At 43.9% G+C, this 22,813-nt stretch overlaps 1 protein-coding gene across 1 annotated transcript; it reads right to left on the bottom strand.

Annotated features, from left to right (window-relative positions):
- Positions 1-7,903: 7,903 nt before the first annotated feature.
- vwa7 (von Willebrand factor A domain containing 7) lies at positions 7,904-22,290 on the bottom strand. Its single transcript, XM_036537027.1, has 18 exons — positions 22,248-22,290; positions 20,079-20,389; positions 19,027-19,344; positions 18,236-18,469; positions 16,409-16,505; positions 16,018-16,146; positions 14,933-15,128; positions 13,879-14,048; positions 13,393-13,505; positions 12,413-12,529; positions 11,856-12,056; positions 11,544-11,676; positions 11,181-11,333; positions 10,855-10,947; positions 10,394-10,671; positions 9,568-9,704; positions 8,893-9,052; positions 7,904-8,625 (listed from the first exon to the last, which is right to left on the bottom strand). Exons 3-18 carry the CDS (start codon positions 19,261-19,263, stop codon positions 8,095-8,097), a joined length of 2,979 nt encoding a protein of 992 aa, XP_036392920.1. The 5' UTR covers positions 19,264-19,344; positions 20,079-20,389; positions 22,248-22,290; the 3' UTR covers positions 7,904-8,094.
- Between the last annotated feature and the right edge of the window lie 523 nt (positions 22,291-22,813).

Below are 22,813 nucleotides of genomic sequence, written 5' to 3'. Positions count from 1 at the left end.
GTGGCACAGTCCCTCAGCCTGTGCTCCATCTGGCTGTACAGAGCCCAGCACAGCCTTTTAGTGGCCTCCTTATGGCTGGCCGAGTCCAAAAGAGACCACAACAAGGGCAGAATTTTTCTCTCCACAGTGCAGGGCTTCCTGGGGTACAGCTCCGGCACCAGCGCTGAAAAACAGATCAGACACAGACTCAGCATACGTATATGTATACACACACACACACACACACAGATCTGTTCTTGCAATGAGCCGTGAGGGCCATACCTGCTACCCTCCCAATCAGGGCTCCTTTGGCCCTTCCAGTCAGGTGTTGGGCCCTGCTGCAGAACACATCCACGAGCAGGGCACCGTCTGCAACAGAAGAGAAAACAAAAAAAGTTCACATCACACATTGTCAACAGTGTTGAAAGGCTCCCCAGGGCACCAAAGGACACGTGAGGAGACTGTAGGAATGCAATTAACTTCACCTATATTGTCGATGAAAGCATCGACCGCGCTGATGGCAGCGTTATAGATGGCCTCGTCCTTTGACTTGAGGTGGGTGTCCACAATGCTGCTGAGCAGGATGTTCACCACCTCTTCCATGCCGTGCTTCAGCAGGGGAGCGATCTTTGCGATGGCCTCCAGAGCGCGAAGGTTGACTTTCTTGTTAGTATCGAGAAGTCTTGCCGCCAAAGCATCAAAAACCTTGTCAAAGAGAGGCAGATAAAATGAGAAAAGACCTACCTCTGATAACAACACAAGTAGCTATTTACTCGAACCCTTGGTATTATCAAGCAAATCACAGATTGGCTCCATTTGAACTTGTCCATTGGTTCGCATTTCAAACAATAAGATTAGAATGGTAGTCAAACCAAAGTCACTTTGCTGCGGTCACTGAGTCCAGAGCTCTAGTCGCTAAGCTACACTACTGAGCTGACTCACCTGGAATTTGCAGGCGAGCACCATGTTTGGTCTCTCATCTGAGTCCACGACCAGCTGGTCGATTCCTTGGAGACGCTTTCGGAAGTCTCCAGACTCCAGGAGGGCCCGCAGCTGCTCCTCATATATGTCTCTGTCTCTGTCTCTGATGCTTGGGCCATGAAGATCGCCCACAATGCACTGCTTGAAAACATAATCAATCTGACCATGTAGCTACTGGTGTTACTGGTTATGGGGAAGGGGGAAGTCAAAAGTTGACAAGACTGCTAACAGATTCCTGATTTCATACTGCTACACTCTCTGAATGTAAACTAATGGAGTTCCTACACTTCAGTACTCTCCTACTGTAATTTACATCCATGCTTAACTCGCCTACTGAACTCTATGGTACCCCAATTCTGACAAATGGTACAATGAGTACTGTATATGTGGAGGAAGCGTTGTTTCCCTTTGCATTTAGCTCTGACGCACCTTCTTTTTGGTCTTCTCCTGGAACTTGACATCAGCCTCCTGCTTCTGTAGCAGTTTCTCTGCCTCCTCATCCTGGGTGTCGAGCTGCATCTGCAGGCTGTTGAGCTGTAGCGACATGGTGCCGTGATGCAAAGGAGAAAGGGGAAATAATGATTCAAATATAAGCATATATAAGGTGCTTTCTTTGCAAACAGCCCATGTCAAGTTATTATAAAATGATGAAATATTATGAAAATGCTCTGCAAAAAATTATACTTCTGACAAACTTCTCAATTAAATGCTAATCAGCAGGCCAGCATGGCTGCCAGATGTCCCTCCCACCACCTGGCATGTCTTCGTCTGCTTTATGGGTCCACTCCCAGTATCCCAATGCCCACCTGTGTCAGCACAGCCAGCTTCTCCTGCAGCTTTGCCTCACAGTGCAGGGTGAGCTGTTCTGCCTGCTCCTGCATCTCCCCTGCACATTTCAGCTGATGTTCATACTGCTCCAGCAGGTGTCTGGACTGCAGCTGAACCACTTTGCACTTCTCAAGCTCTAGCACCAGCTTCTGATTACTGGTGATCTCTGAGGGAGATGGGAGGAGGATGGGTGGGCAGGAGAACATCAGAGATCTCCATGCTTCTTTTTTTCATCTAGCAAGGTTCAGATGCAATACCACAGCAGATGGCTGTGAACAATTCTTTTTGAATATCATGGCTGGTGACTAGAGTATGTACCTAAGTCCTGCAGCTCTTTGGAGTGCTTCTGAATCAGGTTGGCCATGGATTCCTGATGCTCCATCTCCTGCTTCTCGTTCTCAGTTGTAAGAACCTGCACAGGAAAGGCAATAGCAAGGTTATATGGCCAGAAAGAGATGATTTACATTGTATGCAGTGCTCTGAAACAGGGGGTCTGAAGAGTCTGCTACAGCTGACCTTCTTGAGCTAACATGTCACTTCAGCTCACCTGGTTTTCCATTCGCAGAAGCTCAGTCTGCTGAATCAGCTTCTCTATCAGGTCAAGGAATGTTTCATCACATCTTGGCTCTGTCATCTGAAGCTCTCTCGCCTTCATGCCTTCTATGACTTTGTTCTAAGTTGAAAGTTGGTAATAAGACAGGGGAAATGGAAACTGTCAGCTTGAGGAAACTTCATGAATTGCACTTGAATCAAGGACATACAAATACAAGATGCCAAAGGCTTCACTTTCACAGAATGTGTAATTCCACAGTTGTTTTACTATAGCAATATCGTCATTATATGGCCTTTGGAGCTACACTGATTCAGTCAACCACAATTAACTTATGAGTTAATATTGATGTTTACTGGATCAGCGTGGCTCCAAGAAATATCCAGTGATTAGTCAGGAATCTAAACTGCAGGGCCTGAATCTGTATTGGAGGCAGTAAACCCCACTATGTTCAGGACTGACATACCTGAGCCTGGATGGTCTCATCCCTTTCTGTGATCTCCTGGTTGAGATCCAGGTTGTTTTTTTCCAGGCAGTTGATGAGAATGGTCTGTTTCTGCAGCTCCTCCTGCAGTCTCTGCAGCTCCTTGTTTTGGGTGTCATTACCCTTTTGCAGGCTGCTGACCTGCAGGGACAAAGTGTCAGAATGAGAAGAATCAATAAGAAACAGTGATTTAAACAGACATACAGGACTGACTTGTTTGTTTCCTTTATGTTCCTTTAAAGGGTTAACATGAATACAAATTGTATTACTTTTGGGAGTACAAAGTATTGTCCAACGATCAGCTGTTAGCTTGGGTACAGTCATGTCTATTGTAAATGATACTGACCTGAAGTCCAGAGAGACTTTCTGAGGAAATGACTTGATGCTCTGTCATGTGTGCAGATGAGATATTTACCTCCTTTTTCAAGACGGCGGTCTCATTTTGGAATCGTAGTTTCCCACGCCTCTCCTCGTCCAGAATCCTCTCATACTGCGTGCGGATTTCTTCGGTGTCTTTGTCCAGATCATGTAGGAGCCCCCTCATCCCCTCTAACTCCCACTCCAGATGCTTGGACAGGTCCTCACTCTGGCATACAGGACATCAGAAAGACAGGGGGGAGGACGACACAGTGAGTAGAAGGTTGTGTCACACTGAATTTGTCGATAATTTCACCCTATTGAGTGAAACTGTACTTTTTCGAACGATTTTTTGCATATAGAAATGTTGTTTCTTTAAAATATTTTATGCGAGTACATGTATTTAGGATTCCATTGAAGCTGAAAGAATAAGAGGCTTCATTAACCACACACTAATTAAGATTAACAGAACCTTATGTAGCACATTTCCATATAAATGCTGAAAGTTCCCTCGAGGTTCCCCTGATTAACTGATGTATTCACTTATGGTCAACATTTTTAAGCCAGCATAATCCTCTCTCTTCCTGGTGAACCTGTATCTGCCCTGTGTGTACACCCCCACATGCCTCAGTGCCCACCTCCTTCAGCTCTTTGGTATGCTTCCATGTCAGATTTGCCACAGTCTGAACATGGTCCATCTGCACCTTCTGCTTTTCTTTTTTCAGAGTCTGCAGAGAACAGGAGAGATTGACAGGGTGAACAGGATGATTTACTTTGTCTGTGGTCTTCAAAAACAGGTTTCATAGAGTCCCAGTGACTTCAGCTCACCTGGTTCTGTATTTCGAGGGTTTTGTTCTCCTCCTCCAGGGACTGGATGACATCCCTCAACAGTTCCAGCTCTTCCTGCAGTTCATCCCTCTGCCTCGTGTGGGAAACAACCTCCATCTGCAGGATGCTGATCTGCAGGGAAAAAAATGCAAGGGAATAATGAAAAGGAATGATTGAAACAGAAGTACAGAATTAAAAATACCAAATCACTTAAGTTACACATAAATGTAGTGTAAAATGTACAAAACGTCTCTTTTTATTCTAACGTGATCTTAATCTGACATCTCATTCAGATCTTTACCTGAAATGGCAGACTTCCATTTTTTGTTTGTTTCTTTGAAATGTAACTCCAATCGTTTTTTTGTACACACAGTGCTATACACAGACACCATGGAAAACCAATTCTAAGAAACACAATTCTAATTCAGAAATACAGTAAAGGTAGCATGGTGAAGTGTGGCAGCGGTCCTGTTAACCTGTTTGGCAGCATCACTGGCAATGACAGGTTTCTCAGCTCTTTTCCTTGCCAAATTCAGTTTCTGCTTCTTGTCAGTACCATTGGCACCGAGGCAGGGGTTGAGAGCGCCACCTGTATTGAAAGACAAACCTATCTTTGTAACCCATACATCTTTACGCCTATAACCTGGAGATTTACTGAGATTTTCGATTCAGTAAAAACATCCTTGAGGACCCTTCAGTGTCTCATTGGATATACGCAATCCATTAGATATATGAGCTAACGTTTTAGATCTGTTACATGACAAAATGTAACTGTAAATGCATCAAGTTTTAAACTCAATAAAACAAATGTATCATCTTTTAACCAAGTCCACCAATGTTACAATAACAGAGAGGACGAAGTTGGTCATAACACTAAGCCACCACAATGTTTGAAATTGAAAACCGGTCACTTAAGTTTATGGTAATAAATAATGGTAATAAGTCCTGGTTTGTGTCACCAATCACCATTTTCATAAAATACAATTTCAGTATAGAAAAACACCAAGGTACTTGCATCATTGAAGTACAAAATGAAGCATCAATCAATGTGGGCCACTACCTTACACAGGTTGAAGAAGAACTATTAAAAACTAGATCTACTCAGTGTTTCCCAAATTTTTAATGTAACTTTGCATTTCCCTTCGTTATTTTCTTAGTTTGCTACCAAGTTCAGAATTCAGTCTCAAGTGTTGTGGGTCTGTTAGGTTATGACTGGTAACTTTGACCACAGAAACTTAGTTTGTCCATAGAAAACCCTTTTTTTCTCAGACAAACAAAGTGTGCTGATCTTACCAGTTGATGCTGGTGTGTCCAGGTGCGTCTGATCGGATGCATCTTCTTCAGCACCCCTCAGACAGCTCAGCCACGAGAAGAGCTTCTTGCCCTTCTTTTTCTTATCCCCCTTTTTGGGTTCTTTTCCTTGGGGCAGATCCGGGGTGACCTCAGAGTCTCCTCCGGTCCGACCCATGGTTGCAGAATGATTTGATGAAATGAAATGAATTCCGTATAGCTTAGCTTCAATGTTTTCCAAATCGAAGTACTCAACCGTTCGGCTGAACCACGCTGAGGATTAACTGTTCTTATAGAGAATTCTGACCAATATCATGTACGACGTCACAAAGCTGTGATTAAATATAAAAATGGAATTCTAATAAATTGCGTCTATGACGTCAGAAGATACGTTCCATAACTTCGTTTTTTATTTCTTTATTTTTTAAAATAGATTTTCACGCCTATCTCCCGAATAATAGGCCTATTGTACTTTTTTGAGGACGTTCACAATCATATTTAGTTTGACAAGTTTAACGATGTTAACTTATGATATACAAGTGAATATAAGGCTAGGCATTCACCCGATTAAATTCGCTCTGGATAATTTCAAACATTTCCTAAGCATAGTTTACGCATCTCAGTATTTAATTAATCCATCCATTCCTTCTACGAGTGTATGATTCCTCATAGATTTCCTATTAGGAAAGCTGGTTACTGATGGAGTGCTTAGGCTATAGCCTATATGTTTTCTCGAAATTCTTTCAGTGATGTGACGTAAAAGCACCCTGAAAGTATGTTTATGTTGCTCGTTGCTTTTCTACCAATGGATCTGAGCGCTCCAGTCCGCAGTCTGAAACGAGCTACGCGTGTGGATAATTGGATAATGATGTTACTTTTCGTTGGTCGGCGCACGGAGCTTTAGTGTGTGATTATTTCTGAGCAGAAAAGGAAGCATATATGGAAAACGTTATCTGCTGTTTAATAATTGAAACGACACTTAAAATGGACGAAGTAATAAAAACGTAAAAATTACTTTATGAAAAGTTAGAAAAAAAAAAGATTAAAAACAAAACAAACTTATATAATAAAATTACTAGGAAAAGGGAATCTTTTTCGTTGTCTCTTTCCGTATTGTCCTCTCTTTTATTTTTTCTTAATCCCCTTGTACTCATCACTCTTTTCACGTCTTAATCTATATAATTACGGTTGTTTTTTTTTTTGGAAAAAAAAAAAACAAACAAAAAAAACTCTTTTTATATATTTTTCAGGTGTAGTGATATTACGTAATGTTATAATACTACTACTAATAATAATAATTTATTTGTGTAGAAACTCACTCCACCAGTCATTACTGTGGAATGCAGACGTAGTGGAACATGTATTTCTCTCCCCTTTAGTGGCAGCGATAAATGTTAACAAACTTCACATATTTGACAAGACAGGTAACATATTGTCTCATGAGCAGTTCATAGCATTATTACGTAGTTTTCAAATGTCTGCTTAGAGGATGTAATTTCTTCGTCAAGGCAAGTCTCAAAGGTTTGACACATCTGGCAAATAGTTTGGGTTTTGCGTATGAGAAAAGAGAGTTCTATTACATTTTTTGTCAGGCTTGTAGGCTTGTTCCCGGTTCCAGAATTGTCACTGAATTTTTCGCCAGTCACAATTATTTATTTTACAACAAGCGCAAATGAATCACACTCGAGTTATTTCAAATGTTTTTTTTTTTTATTAAAATTTGAACATTTCACAAAAGTGGCCTTAATAGAAATATATATTAGACTTATTTGGCAAACTGCTGCTTTCATGTATTTAGGAAAATAAATTCATCACTGACATCAGCCGAGCAGGAAGATAATGGTATTCTGGAGAAGTGCAAGAACGAAAAACGAAAAACAACTACGGTTACGTTGATAGGGTAACTCGATGGCCCAGGCAAGAAACACCAACACCAAGGTGTGTGCAGAATGGGCTAAGTCTTTAATCTGTCTGGTAGTGGTCGACTGTCTCATAGGAAACACCTGATCTCAAGTAGGGCTAGCCTACGCTATGTCCTCTTTTAAATGAGTAATTTCAGGGCTCTGAAAATCTGCCATCATTTCGAAAGACCACTCTGTTGATCTTTAAAAATAGGCAAAGTTATACATCTTTGAAGCTACCTAATTAACACAGGTCTGTGATTAAGTGTTATATCAACCTAAAATTTCGGCCATATGTCATATATTAACAAGGAAAGCTGCAGGTGACATAATGTATATTTGAAAGAAAAATGAATGCGAAAATGAATGGATGAGTTCATAATGCATGAGGAAAAAAACCGAAATCATGCATCTTGTTTTCATGTGCGCTTTTTAAATCATTACCCTACTTATTTTTCTGAATCAACTAGCATGTCGTTACCAAGAAAAAAACCCGACAAAAGTTATGGTGTTTATAGCATCTTCAGTAACTGTTAAAGTCAGCAGTATTTTGTGATCAGGTGGATGTATAGGGGCGGCAATGTGGCATAGGAACAGGACTCGTAATTGAAAAGTTGCTGGTTCGATTCCCCACTGGCACTGCTGCTGTACCCTTGGGCAAGGTACTTAACTCACAACTGCCTCAGTAAATATTCAGCTGGACAAATGGATAACATTGTAAAAACCTGTAATTGATGTAAGTTGCTCTGGATAAGAGCATCTGCTAGGTCAATACATAATGCAATGAGGCTTGTTTGGGTTTTGGATTTGCTTGCACTTTAAGACGCTTGAACGAAGGATTCAGCCCAGCAAAAAGAGTCTTAATGCCATCATGCTGGTAAAGCTGAATCACAGAGTCACACAAGGGCTGAAATTATCAGCAGGGCTCCCATTAAACCCCACATTAGCGGTGTCACTGCAGTCTTCTGCGCTGTACTACTGCTGTTACTCTCTAGTGTCTCCCTCTGCTGGCTGGAGGACAAATGGCAGCGCCTCATGTTTCCTACGCCATCCCAGGCGATGAGCTCAGCCAGGGGAGCGCAGCAGCTGGCAGTGTAGCGCACACGCAGGGGCGCGCCTCCCGCCCATGCGGACACATTAAAAGGGGGCTGGCCCTGCAGGAGGCGGGGCTCCTCCAGTGTGCCCTTCCCATCTGCCTTCCCTTGCCCTTGCTTTCCCTCCCGTCGCCGTGGTTTCTGCGTTCCTGTTTTCCGACCCCGGAGCAAAGTCAGGACGCCCTGGCCCTGGGAGAGCTGCAGCGCGGCCAGGCCGGAGCGCCCCCTGTCGGCCACCATGAGAGACACAGTCCAGCTGGCCTGGCTGCAGAGGGGAGGGCAGGCAGCTTCCACGCGCATCGGGGAGCAGGAAGGGGGGGTCATATCGGGGGTCTGGGAAGAGGAACAGAGGGGCAGTCCATTCCATTACATTCCAATGAATTCCATTCCATTCCATACAGTCACTTATCTGATGCTCTCATACAGTGCGAGCTACATAGCATGCACAATCAGGTGGATGACACATAGCAGCATTAAATGAATTTCCTTTATGTTCTGGCTTTCACTCTTACTTCTCCATTAACTGATCTTTTTCCATGGAATGATTGGGTGAGAGTTCAGGAGTCAGTGTGAGTAGGTGTGCATACTGCCGATACTCACTTGTGGCATGATGGTCAGGAGTGCCACTGCGTAGTTCGCGTCAGGGGAATCTAGCGCTTGGACAGTGAGTGTGAGGGTGACAGCCCCCCCTGACTCTGTGTCCTCTGGGGCCTTCAACTCCACCTCCCCCTTAACTGCTGCCCTCTCCCCCACTGACAGTCTGCATAGATGACGAACACAAGAAGTTTAAAGATGAGAACTGGTCATTCATCCCAATGGGCTATCATCCGCAGAGCATCTAGAACTTTGTGAGGCCTCTCTTGAGCGCACCAAGTCTCTGCTTCCATTCTGAAGCCTATTAATCCATCCATTCTTTCTGAGTGACAAAAATTGTTGATGTCAATGTGAAATTTACCCTTCAGCTAATTCACACTTATGTCTTTATTTGCTGTTTGATCTCATCTTGAAATAGCATCTGATGTCCACTTTAATAGTCCTGAGTCTCCTTTTTCTGTGACTTCATTAAATATATGTTTAATATCGAAAACCAGTCTTGTTGCCCCTCTCTGTACGTTTTCCAAGACCTACATCTGCCTATGTTACAGTAAGTAAACAGCAAACACCTCTAATCTCCTCTTACCAAGGCATTTGCACAGTCTGTGGGAAGCACGTTTGCTTCTTATATTTGTTTGATGTGGAAAGCAGTTAAAATCTTAGCCCAGGTCTTTGTCCTACCTGTGGGGCCCTCTCTGTGTTAGGAAGCCATGATCATCATTGGCAGTCAGTATGAAGTGGCGGGCAGGGCCATGGTTCCATACATCGAAACTGACTGTGGTGGGACGCCCCAGAACCAGGTGAGGAGGAGAGAGGACCTGAGGAAGGAGAGGAGAAAGAGGAATCACTTAGAGCTGTTCCACAAAGGGGCCAGTGCAGGGATGCGAGTGCACTAATTGTAAGTTGCTTTGGTTTAAAAGCGCCTGCGAAATGCCAAATTGTAAATTGAGTAACTTAGCACTGTCCCACACATGGACCAGTGCATCTCTGCATGTGGAACAATGGGTTTGTATCTCTGCCAGTGCTGTTAGCGTCTGGACTGAAAACACACTGAACATCTCCGGTGCTCTGTGCTGTTGTATTTTTCATGACGACATTACACCTGCATCCTTTCCAGTAACGTTCATATTGATGTATCACATTATATGATATACTATGTAACATTAATTCTTCACATGCATAGGCTAATCAGCTTAGTGGAGATTGTTTCAAGATTGTTTTTGTGTCCTTATGTTGTTTGTATGTCAGCTTGTTGTTGAGCCATCTTCTAAGGGTTGTGTTGTGCTGCATTGCTGTGTCGTGTTGTTAAATCTTTATCTGTTTGTCTTTATCTATGTTATCTTGACATGATATACAAGAGTGTGTTGGTTCATCTCAGTGGAAACCTCCAGGTCAGAGCTGTGTTGTTGGTTTGTGTTGTTGTCATACATACGTGAGTGGTTAAGGTCATGTCTGGAGATACCTTTGTGAGGTTATTGTTGAGCTATATTGTGTTGTGTTCTCGTACCTGTATCTGTACATGAGTGGGCTGTATCATCTCTGTGGAGACCCTCTCCAGCTTGTTCCCTCTTCCGTCCTTTCCAGACAGCCGTACACAGAACGGTTCTCGGGGTACTGACTCCATCCAGCCAACCAGCTCTTCCCCAGAGGAAGGAGAGGACGAGGAGTTGAGTGGCACCTTCAGCAGGCTCTCCCCGTTGCCACCCAGGAGTGTCACATGACTGAAAGAAGCATCCTCATTGGAAGACAAGCCCATTACAGACAGCACCAGAAATGTTTGCACACCTGGAAACACACACACAAGTAGAAACAGCAAAATTAATCAAATGTTACATGAATGCTTAAAACATCAGAATCATTCAAAAGCTAATGTAAAACTGTAGTGTAGCGTAGAGACATGCTCATGCACACACAGGTGAGCAAATATGTATGGACATATCCTGTTGCATACAGCCACATGCTGCTGACCTGCTACTGGACTGCCCTCCACTCTGGCCAGCCCAGGATGAGTGTCATTGGCCTCAACTGCAAAATAGTACAGGAAGTCCATGTTGCTGTCACCTAGATAGGGGGCGGGGCCAGAATGAGAGTGGCATTAATTGCAGTGCTGTCAAGCACACACACACATGTTTAATGCATTAAAGGTGACACATTGTTTAGGTAGATGATTAACTGTGACGCTGTCATGCTGTTCTCCTACATTGCAATGAACAGTGCTGAATTAAAGCATGACCACACTGTATGCAGCTGACATCATTCTTTAGTATTCCTGTGGTGGGGATTTGGTCATGTACCAATGACATTGAGCGTGACGGGACCCTCCGCGGACGCATTGAGGTTCCACTGCCCTGGCTCCATCGGGGGCAGCAAGGTGATCCGGTACAGTCCTTTAAAATGCTTCAATTCTGCCAAGGGACCAGACTGGTCCAGGAGAGACTGATGGTCACCTGAGATGAAACCAAGAGGAATGAAGGACCGTCAGAGAGACAACAAGGGAGACAGCCATCCACATATAGATGGTTACAGGGTCACATATAGATATTACAGGTTAGGCTTTTTCTGGTTGTTGGGCGTTGTGCATCTGTGAAAATCTGAGTGCCCAGAGTGCATCTGTGAGTTTGCATGAGTTTGTCGGTGCACAGAGGCGTGAGTCACACCTGAGGGGCTGCTGAGCACACAGTGGGTCAGAGTTCCGGTCAGGTGCAGAGTGACCGTCCTCACCGCACTGTCCACGCGGAAGGAGTGAGAGGAAACCGACACAGAGTCACTCTCCACATGCAGCAGAGTGACCTGCAGGGGGAGACAGTCAGCTGATATGAGTGACAGACTGGCATGCAGAGGGAGAAAGTGAGTGGATGTTACTGACAGAGTGACCTGCAGGGGGAGACAGTGAGTAGTTAACAGAGGCTCATGTTTATCGTGCTATATGTCTTTGATGCATAAATAACTGCTGACGCTGAGTCTGGTACCTTGCTGGCGACTATGCTGTCCTGGACAATGGAGGACACATTGTAGATGTCAGAGTTTGTTGTGAAGATGGTCAGTCCACCCGACACAGAGGAGAGAGAAGAGTATAGAGAAAACCTGTCTGGAGACAAGACCTCTCTCCTCTCTCTCACACCCCGAACCCTCCTGATGTGGCCTGGGTCCTCCGTCAGCAGGAAACTAACCTGGGACAGGTGAAGAAGACAACTCTGGGCCTGTAGCTGGCTGGGGACGGGATGGACTCAGTAACCATAGAGGTATTTGTGTCAGTTGTTTAGCTGCAGCGTTGCTAAGGTGAGACAGGTGAGTCTCATGCAACCATGCTTCATAAACTGTAACAGGTTTGAGTATACAGGTGTATCTAGGCAGGTACAACTACAGTGACAGGTATGTACACACACACACACATATATATATATATATATATATACATATATATGTGTGTGTGTGGGTGGACAGCTGTATATAGATAGAATTGTGTGTGACGAAAAGTACACATAGGCAGGTGTGTGTGTGAGTGGAGAGGTGTGTATGATAATACCTTGCTCTGTTTCTCTCGTGTCAGTGCCTCCACTGCGCTGTACAGGTATGCATCCTTTGGAGAAGCGTCCGTGAACACAAAGATGTCAGACAGAGGGGGGCTGCGTGTCAGGGCCAGCTGAAATACAGTAAAGCCATCGCACAGGACAGCTTAGCACACTCTCAGACCTGAAGAGACACACTCAACTTAATAAGGCACGGCAAAGGTGTAGCATTAGGAAAAGCCGTAAAGAGTGTTGGGATGAAACGGCTCCATCTGCTGGATATAATGTTTATTACAACCAGAGTCAACGCCCTGCCCTCAGCTAAACCACCCACATCTTCACATTGTCAGGCTCTTGAAAGGAACCCTGTTGATTTATCTGTGCGGGGGTGTAGAGGGGAATGTGTAAGAACTGTGGTGCATCCCATGAAGGGTGTTATGACACATTCCCTTGTTCTCTCCATTTCTTTTTCATTATTTATATCTTTGCATTTCCTCCTTTTTTCACCCATATTTTAATAGTCAAATTTAAGCTTGTCACCATGCTAATGATATTTATTGAGTGCTGGGTATATATTGTTATGCAATGCAGTAGTTTTTTGCTTGGTTTCATGTAAGGCCTAATTGCTTAAGCATTTGTAATACTTAGTTAACAATACTTTCCTTGTACAAAACTGAAACTGAACACTCCCACATGAAACATGCCTGAATTTCAGCTTTTTCAGGATTGCAAACAATTTGTCATGCAGTTACATTAGTTCTCACAATGGACTAAATTGTGTAAATTGCAGATAGTTTAGTGTAACACTTTTATTTTTGATTCATTGGAATCGGAGAGTGCCTTGGGAGTTGACTCATGGAACTACTCTCATTGATTCTCGAATTCATTACTCTGAAATCAGCTCTTGGTTTTGCAGAACTAACCATCTGTGTCAGTCAACATGCCCCTCCCACCATCTCTCTCAGCTCATTAGGCTCCTCCACTGCCTTCCACTCACCTGTATAGCAGTGAGGCACATCTCAGGCTCATCGCCACCCCCAAGGGGCATCAGGTCCTCCAGGTACTGAATGAAGCGCTCTGGGTCCTCTGTCTCATACACAGGCCCTACAGCTGCAATACAGTGTGGCGTAATCTATGTACCACGTTCTTCGACAGCCCAGTGTAATAAATCCAACACAACAGTGAAGGCAGACACTGTGTACACATTTCTGACACATTACACTTTACATTATTTGCTTAGCTGACGCCCTTAGCCAGAGCAGCTTATGTCTTTTAGCATATTATGCCTTTACATAGCTGGATATTTACTGAAGCAATTCAGGTTAAACACCTTGCGCAAGGGTACAACAGCAGTGCCACACCCAGGAATCAAACTAGCAACCTCCACATTCTGAACCCCCGTTACGCCACGCTGCTGCATCAGGGGTGTGGCTCGAGAGCGGGAGGGTCATGATCCCTCGCTGGACGGGACCTGCTCCCTCACCTGGGTCGTGGAAGGGCACCAGCAGGTAGGTGCCCGGCCGCTTGGGGGTGCTGGCGCGGGCCTGGATGATGGAGTGGGCGCGGCGACGGGCGGCGGTGATCTCCTCGAACATGCTGCCTGTGGTGTCCATCACAAACACCAGCGCCGGCTGCTGTTTCACGCTGAACAGCCTGGGGTGGAGTCAAAAGCAAAATACGGAAAACCACAGACAAGCACAAATTAATGGTAATCACAGACAAATGCAAATCACTCCATATCATTGCTGCTAAAGTGCCATGTCTTAGCTTTTAGCGCTGTATTTACACAATGAAAGTTTCCATGCTGGGATTCGCCATTGTGTTTTACCAATTTTTAACCTACCCTGTCATCTTTTTTTGCCTTTTCCAACATACATTTTGTATTCCAGCTATTATGATAACAATGACTTTGCACTTTTATCCTACCTTTGTATTGAGTTTTAATCTGTGTAATTTTGCTAATTAGCTTGATCACTTTTCTTAACACTGATTTGTATTGTTTGGTTTTAACAAAGAACTGAGAGTACGGCAGAGCTGAGATACACTTTAAAATTTGGATTTTAAAATCAAATGTTTTACTTCTAAACTTGGGGCTGGTAACTGCATGCTGTATTTGTTGAAGGCATGCAGATACCATCCCCAAGCAAGATTAAAATGGTATAGTCTGAGGATAGTCTGGTATAGTCTGTGTGTGTGTGTGTGTGTGTGGTTAGATCTCTGAAGGGGAGTTGTGGTAATGTAGTTGCATATGATGTGCCAAACATTCAGTTTGACACCTTTTTCATTCCTTCAACTGCCTCCTGTTGCTAGTTGGGTAGACACATCTTCACAATCCCTCTTGCATGTCCCTTAAGATGTAACAATAGTTCTAAAGCCTTTTTTGAGGGGGATCTGGCTAAAGATGACAGTACCGTGTCATCTTTAATGGGAAGTAGCTTATTGTCAGTTGTTTTCTGTTCATTTTAGTGTCATCTTAGTGCCTTTTAGAGACAGCTCTGGGATAAAGCCATGTGACGCTTGTTCCCTGCGTGTCCCACCTGAGGAACTCCGCGGCCCCCACCGCGTCCCTGAGGTCTTGTAGCACAGCCGCGGTGGCGGCGCTGGCGAGCCGCGCAGCGTCGTCATGGAGATAGTGATGGGGGGAGAAGAGGGGGGAGGTGCTGTCCTTGTTGATCCCTCCCCGAGCCCTCTGTGCTCGGCTGCTATCTAGCACCCCCCCGTGACTGCATTTACCTGGGGACACAGAGGGACAGGTGGCGTTAAGAGACGCCAAGCATTGTGCTGTCACCTGATAAAACCAAAGGAATGTTCCATGCATTTATGAATTTGCTTTGTGAGCCACATTTATAAGTTTGCTTGTGAGGGCAATTGACTTGGTGTATGCGTGGCATGTGAAACTGAAAACTGTTCAGCAAATATCAACTACGATAGAGACATGTTTTATGGTCATTTTAAGGATAAGCTACTGATATTTATTCTGCAAAGAACTAACTACAGCCCTATCGATACACCAAAGCACAAGACAAATACTTTCAGAATTAGTGTGAAATATGGCTGGATGTTTTGCCAATCTGAAAAAAACAGGTTTATGCTGATATTTGCTTTAATATCATCCATCAATATTGAGAGGCTAAGAAGTTTTAAAGGCTAATTATTACTTACTGTGGTATGTTTACTGTGGGGATTAGCAGGTGGATTTCTGTAGCACTGTATTTGTATTTTTAGCAGGGTGAGGCCAGTATGACTTTACCTGAGCGTTTAGCAAGGTGAGCTCTGTGGTTCAGTACCTGGGGGGATGATCAGTTTGAGTGCTGTGGTTCAGTACCTGGGGGTTTAGCAGTGTGAGTGCTGTGGTTCTGTACCTGGGGGGTGATCAGTATGAGCACTGTGGTTATGTACCTGGGGGTTTAGCAGTGTGAGTGCTGTCATTAATTACCTGGGAGTTTAGCAGTGTGAGCACTGTGGTTCTCTGTCTGGGGGAGTAATCAGTATGACTGCTGTGGTTCAGTACCTGGGGGTTTAGCGGTGTGTGCACTATGGTTCTGTACCTGGGGGGTAATCAGTATGAGCACTGTGGTTATGTACCTGGGGGTTTAGCAGTGTGTGCACTATGGTTCTGTACCTGGGGGTTTAGCGAGGTCAGTGCCAAAATAACCAGTAGTGAGCAGTGGGTGCTCTTTCTGGGTCAGTTCTGGCAGAATATTGTTCCAGCAGATGATGCTGTCACAGTCTGAGCAGGTGGGCGTGTCCTCTGAAAGAGAACAGCGGAAGACATGTGACCAAAGATGTGGCACTTATCATTGCAAAAATCATAGTAATAGAGTCAGAATTGGTTGTCGGATATAGGGACTTCATTGTCAATGTTTTGGTAATGATTAACGTGCGCAACATATCAATAATACTGAATTATTACATTATCCAGGTGAAATACCAAATACATTATTAAGATTTTCTGTTTACAAGCCCAGTAGCCCACCATGCCAGACTGTTCCTGGGTGCTGAGGTAAGCTCACCTGAGGCCACAGGTAGGGAGGGCTCTCCAGGGTGCAGCAGGTGAAGGTAGACAGAGGTCTGACCCATCTCTACCCAGTTACTGTGGCTGTAGAAATCCTGCCCACAGAGAGATGCTGTATGAGTACCAGGGGAGGTAGCCTCTATGGTTTTCAGCCAACAGCCCTCATGTTATGCATGCAAATGACATTCTTGAGTGTTTCAGGTCATATTAGAGTCAACTGATACTGAAACTGTGGTCTCTGGACAACTGGTGATCTAGGAGCTCCAACTAAGTGTTTCCCTGGAAAGGATTCACACTTATGGAAATTACTTCTACACACTTGTCCACAGCAGCATACCAGTTAAAGTAAATAGATCAATAAAATCAGCACCAGTCAAAGGTTTGGACACAAATGATTAAGATAATGGGAAACATATATTCAAAGACATTTTGATCCAAAGACTTATGCTTAAATACCTGAAATTCATTTCTTAGAAAAATATAAATAGTGATGTTGATACCTATGTATGAATTTCTTTCCAAAAATAATTAAAAAAAACTTTATTACAAAGATAGGTATCTCAAATATAAAATAGTTTTGATTTGTTTAACAATTTTTGGTCACTGCATAATTTCATGTGTGTTATTTTATAGTTTTGATGACTTTACTATTACTCTAAAATGTGGAAAATAGTAAAAAAAAATAGAGAATAAAAGTTGTGTCCAAACTTTTGACTGGTACTGTGTGTGCATATATTTCTGACATAATGCTTACAACAAGCCTCAAAAGATGCCATTGTATACCTTGAACGTGTAGCTTGTATTGTCTAACACAATTGCAGTCATTTTTTTAATTTTGGCTTGCATTTGATTGGTTTAGATACACTGTCAGCCAGAATAACTTTCAGATCAGTAATTAATTATCCCTAGAAAACAGAATATGCTAAACAAAATTATCTTTTGTATTAGTTATTTGAATCCTCATTGACTGTGTTCCACTGTTAGATGTTGTTCTCAGTTCTTTGTTTCTGATCTCATGCAAGTCAGCAGTATGCAGCAATCTTGTTTACCAGCTGATGGAACTGCACTGCCATCTATTACATTACACTGCTTGTTCGACATTACACATAATTTTGCCTTTTCCAGAAGGAATATTTGCACAGACAAATTCATCTGTGAAATCATGTGTTCTTATTCCCCTGCATTTTTGACAGAGGATTCTCCCTCCCCTGTGAATGTCTCAGACTTTGATTAAGTGTCTTACGTAATGATATGCTGCAAGATGTACATCTTTTGGTATGCAATGTACCAGGGGATACAGTTGCATTCACTCACAAAAAAGCCTTTTGGCATTGTTCTTGTATACACGTTTTATTGCCTCCTCCCTTACCTGTAACTGCATGAGTTTTTTGCACTCCGCCAAATCGTTACACTTTCACAACTGAAGTTCCAAATGAGGATTCAGGAAGATAATTTTCAGACAATCCTTCCATCCACAACTGTAAAACTTCCTTAAATCTCCAAACGCGGGGTCAACAACCTCGGCTCACATCCTGGTGCAATCCCTCGGTCAGACCCCAAACCAAATATACAGCCCACCATACCCTCATTAGCTGCAATCTTTATGTTTTGATTGCATGAAAGTTTATATCTACCAAGTTGATAATTATAAAACTATTCATACATCTGTGCTGTTTGTTGGGATAGGAGTGCGTACTGGGAGGCCAAGAGGGAAAAGGCTGAAATACAGGTACAAAGCCCTGCAGCCCACATGGTGGAAGAAAACTCCAGGCCCTAAGCGCCGTTGATGTAATGTAACGGGAATAGTGAGAGGACGTTGCTGTACCTGCAGTGAGTGGAGCAGCTTGCCAAGGCTACCTCTGGCTCCTTGGTACTCCCTGGCCCGTGCAGAAAGCAGGGTCTGAGACCAGAACTCCCGCAGCATTTCAATGGCGCCCTCGATTCGCTCCGAGTCAAAGTGGTACACCGGGTCAGACCGCGTGGTGCTCAGGAAGTCCATGGCCGCGTTGGACTGCACCACCTCCCGCACGGCTCGCCAGAACCCGCGGCCCAGTTCTGCCTGAGGCCCAGACTGTGAATGAACCAAGGCGTGCTCTCTCCCAAACAAACAGACATTGCTTAAAGCAGGTCTAAATGGACATATTTGTGTTGACCAAATCTGATTGCAAACTCACTATGTAAGAGGACTACCCAAAAAACATATACATTTCAGAGGGACTGCACAGTACAATATTCTAATCAGTATTCATATTCAGAATAATGATCATGTAGAAAAATATGTAACTAACATTTAACCCTGCGGGACATAGCAGAATATTGCTTAAGCGCTTAATTTAAAATGACAAAAAGGCAATAAAACACATTTATTATAATGTACCCCACTACTGTTTTTGAAGTCTGCACAAGGATTGCATGTCCCCTGTCCAGAGCAACCCAGATACACCTGCCCATCTTAAGATAATTGTATCTGTCTGTTCATCCAGATGCCCTTCATTACTTCATCCTGCCTCTTTCTTTACATCCATCCTTCTGTCTATTGGCAAACAATTCAGGGGCCTTCAGGGGTCTGTGATCACGCCGCGCGAGGCAGAGCAGCCGTCGAATCAGCAGCCTCACCTCGTCCCCAGCGTCGCCGTGGCGACGCGCCGGCAGCAGCCGCAGGGTGTCCAGCGTGATGTTGAGCAGGGCCTGCTCGGTCATGTACTGGTGTGTGTATGAGTCCCAGGACAGGGTCAGCACCCGGGACCAGAAGTTGGGCAGGAAGGCCAGGCAGCCCGGCGGAGCCAGCAGGAGGCAGCTGAGCACACACAGCCCGATCCGGATCCGGTCCCACATCCTGCCCCCAGGCTGCATTGCTGCTACAGAGGAGCGCAGGGCAGGGCGGGGGCGAGACAGGGGCAGGGTTTCTGAGGGTGGAGGCGGGGCTGCAGAAACCTGTAACAAGAATTTGACTACGCTCCATTTCATTCAGTTACTGTGCTGCATTTCACATTTCAATGAAAGGCCAATTTTTTTCTCGTCAGGGAAGAAATGGTAAAACCTGTGATTTTTTTTTTTGTCATACACACAATGCCACTTTATTTTTGGTTTTTTAAAAAATTATTCATTATTTATATAATTTGGAATGCACAATGCTTTAAATTAATTATTTATAAATTGGAATCCCCTTTTTTCCCAGTTTGGAGCAATTCAACCCCTACCGTTGAAGCATGTGATGTCAGCCACTGCTTCTTTATACACTGTAGCTCCCATGATAAGCTTACACAGATTTGAATTGCCAGGGGACCCGTCATACACAGCTTTATTTAGGGAAAACTGCAGGAACCCAACTGAGCAGCAGGGTTCACAGTGGAGGATGTGCAATGGAGCAGAGCCCTGGTTGACACGCATTCCCCTAAATCCATAGATGGAATGAAGCCGATTTGTTTTACCGCTATGGACATTGTCAGCTGATGACACAGCTGGGACTGAGGTGGTTAGCCTTGTGTTTGCAAGCTCTTTTACCAGTTGAGCCACTGGGAAGCCCATGCAATGCCATTTCAACACATACCTATAGCATGGGCTCCAATGCACACAGAAAAGCAGAAGAATTCATACTGCTGAATTCAGAGCCCTGCTCCTTTCTCATACTGTGGCTGCAGCTTTTCTGCGGCTAGACCTGTGCATACCTCAGCAGAACCTGCAGCCTTTTGAAGTCTGTGAAAGGAACCTGTGGTCCTGGAGGTGCGAGACCAGAGCGTCTGTTATGGCGCTGATGAGTTGTTGACAGGATGTGGCGTGACAGAGAGGGCAAGCGAGAGAGAGTGCATCCCTTTTGCCGTGGCGTTATCTTCTGTCTGTCACTCTCCCTGCTTATCTGTCCTGCCAGAGCCACCAGGGCTCTGCCGATGCCACTGTCCAAGATACGCAAACACTGCAGGCATGCGCGGTTTGTGCCAGGCAGGGCATACAGACACTCACCCATGCACCAGCACAAATACTGAGGGACAGAGAAAACAACAGAATAAAAAACAGGAAACAGAGATGAAACAGAGAAGGATCAGGCAACATTCTGAATGCAGACATTGTGTTACATTAATTTAGCAGACGCTCTTATCCAGAGTGACTTCCAGTACTTCCAGAAAAGTGTGTTCATCCAAGTTATGCGAGCAACAGTGTCAGACCAGACTAACAACACTCCCTGACCAGTGAGTGTGAGCACAACACCATTCAAGCACTACCACCAAGTTAAGTTGTGCTAATCACACACATAATACAACACACAAAAATGACCTTTTGGCGTGTGTGGGTGTGTGTGTGTGTGTGTATGTGTCTTGAGGCACAGAGTGAACCACAGTCTGATTGCGTGCGTGCATTCCATCATACTCTACTGACTTGTGGTCACAGATATTCTTCTGTGACTTCTCACAGTTTCTAGCTTGGCCTAGTTTAATATTAGGATAAGTTAGCTTGTCCTGATGCTTGAATAGTGTTGTGCATGCACTTGCTTGTCTGGGACCAATGTTAATCAGGTCTGGCACTGCTGCTCATATAACTTGGGTAGATGCACTGCTGTTTTCTTGCGATGGGATTGACTCTGGACAAGAGTGTCTGTTAAATGAATGTTATGTAGTGTAATTTGATATGACTGTTTGGAGTGAATCAGATTTACCTGTGCTTTAAATTCTAGTTTCATGTCCATTAACACTGACTAACCCTGGTCCTTCTTTTCTTAATTACTGTAAAAATACACAGCTAATCAAAAAGCCACACTTGTGGGTTTCTCTGAAAGGGGAAATCTCATAAAGCCCCTTTTATAAAATACAGAAATGCTTCAGCTGAAACCTACCTAAGGATCATATAAAAACAATACACTTACTCATACTACTACTAATAATAATGATAATAGGAGGTGAATTGTGAGAGGGGAGGATAAGTGAAATAAACTGGATCAGCACCTTGGTGAGGGAGATAACAGAAAAAAGAAAGTGAAAGAGCCAGATCAGAGTCACTTCTCCTGTGGTGTCTGTGACAGAAAGAACCCGGCTCCTCAGCCACCAATATAGAGTATGTGCACTTTCGTGGTCTTCTGAGACAACGAGGCCATTAAAAAAAGTCATTATAAGTTATGAAATTATAAATATAACATTCTCATTAGAGCATTAGGGCCTTTACTTACACTACTGGGTTCTTTGGTCTTACTGAAAGGTGGAGCAAGGTTTTTCAGTTCTTTCTTTCAAATTAACAGCTGATAATGTAATACCAAACACATCCATGTAAGAGTGCACAAATATATGCATGTATGTAAAATGCACAAATAATACCATTTTATCATTGTGTGTGCAGCCATTTAATAAAAATGCATAAGTGAGGTTAAATTGTTACATCACAAATGTACATACTTTCTTAATTCCAAGGATTTTTAACGATCCGAAGAATTCTATTTCTATGCATATAGATCTATATATCTATATATATCTGAACTGACTCTTACAACTGTCCTAAAAGGTAACCATCTTGTGCTTCAGGTTTGGAGCAATCTTTGGAAAAGAGGTGAACATGCAGGAATTTTTAATGGACCATACAGCAAGCATGATACTCAGATTAACTAGATGCATCATAAATACACCAGATATTCATACTATGGATAGATTTGCATGGAACGAAGTCCTTGAAGTTTACCAACAAGGCAAATAGTGAGGACCTATTCTTGTCTCAACGCTTGCAGAGGGAAGACAAAATCCCTCCAGAAAAGGAGCCGTGTGTTAACAGAATTTAACATCATTATCCCATTTTTATGAGTGGCTATTTTGTTCAGATTCTGAAGAGTTTAAGTCTGTAAAGTGTTAATTTCTCACCTTGGTTCACAGTCCTGTCCTCCAGCTCATCTTCTGCGCATTAGACGAACTGACGGGCGCGCTCACTCGCAAGCGTGCAGTTTCTCACTAGGAAATCCACGTGCTTGTCTGCAGCGTATGTAACGATGGCCAAGACTTCCTCCTCCAAACCACCAGCTATCTTGCTTATTAATATGAGTTACCCGGCACCTTTTTGTTCAGAGCACCAAGCGGTCATTGGGACTCCTGTCCTCATTAAAAGCCTTAAAGGAATGAAAGGTATAAATAAATGATAAGGATGGTGAATGTGGTATGTAGCAGGGAGAGGCAGTGGGGGAAAGGGAGTCTGCCAGAGCCAAAAGCTCCCTGCTGTCCCCCTTCTGCGCCTTTGCCCCCTCAACTCCCATTATCACATGCTGCATTGGTTCCTCACAATGAGGCCGAATACATTAACGGATTGGCTGTTTGTGCTGCGGCCTCTCCCTCCCGCCCTGCCTTTCTCTGGGTAAGAAAACTTTGGGGCAGCCCGTTCAATAAAACACCCTCCCCCTCCTCCGCGGGAACCTCCTTTACTACGACTTTATGGA

This window comes from Megalops cyprinoides, chromosome 9, assembly GCF_013368585.1.
Source record: "Megalops cyprinoides isolate fMegCyp1 chromosome 9, fMegCyp1.pri, whole genome shotgun sequence".
NCBI classification, from domain to species: Eukaryota; Metazoa; Chordata; class Actinopteri; order Elopiformes; family Megalopidae; genus Megalops; species Megalops cyprinoides.
Note: the sequence above shows the minus strand (reverse complement) of the source record. Positions and strands in the feature narration are given on the sequence as shown.

Coding starts and splice junctions, on each gene's coding strand:
- vwa7 (XM_036537027.1), bottom strand. CDS start 19,263: ATGCAGCCTGGGGGCAGGATGTGGGACCGGATCCGGATCGGGCTGTGT. Junction 12,057..12,412: donor CACGAGAGAAACAGAGCAAG/GTATTATCATAC, acceptor CACCTGTCCCAG/GTTAGTTTCCTGCTGACGGA. Junction 9,705..10,393: donor CCACTCATGTACAGATACAG/GTACGAGAACAC, acceptor CTCCTTCCTCAG/GTCCTCTCTCCTCCTCACCT.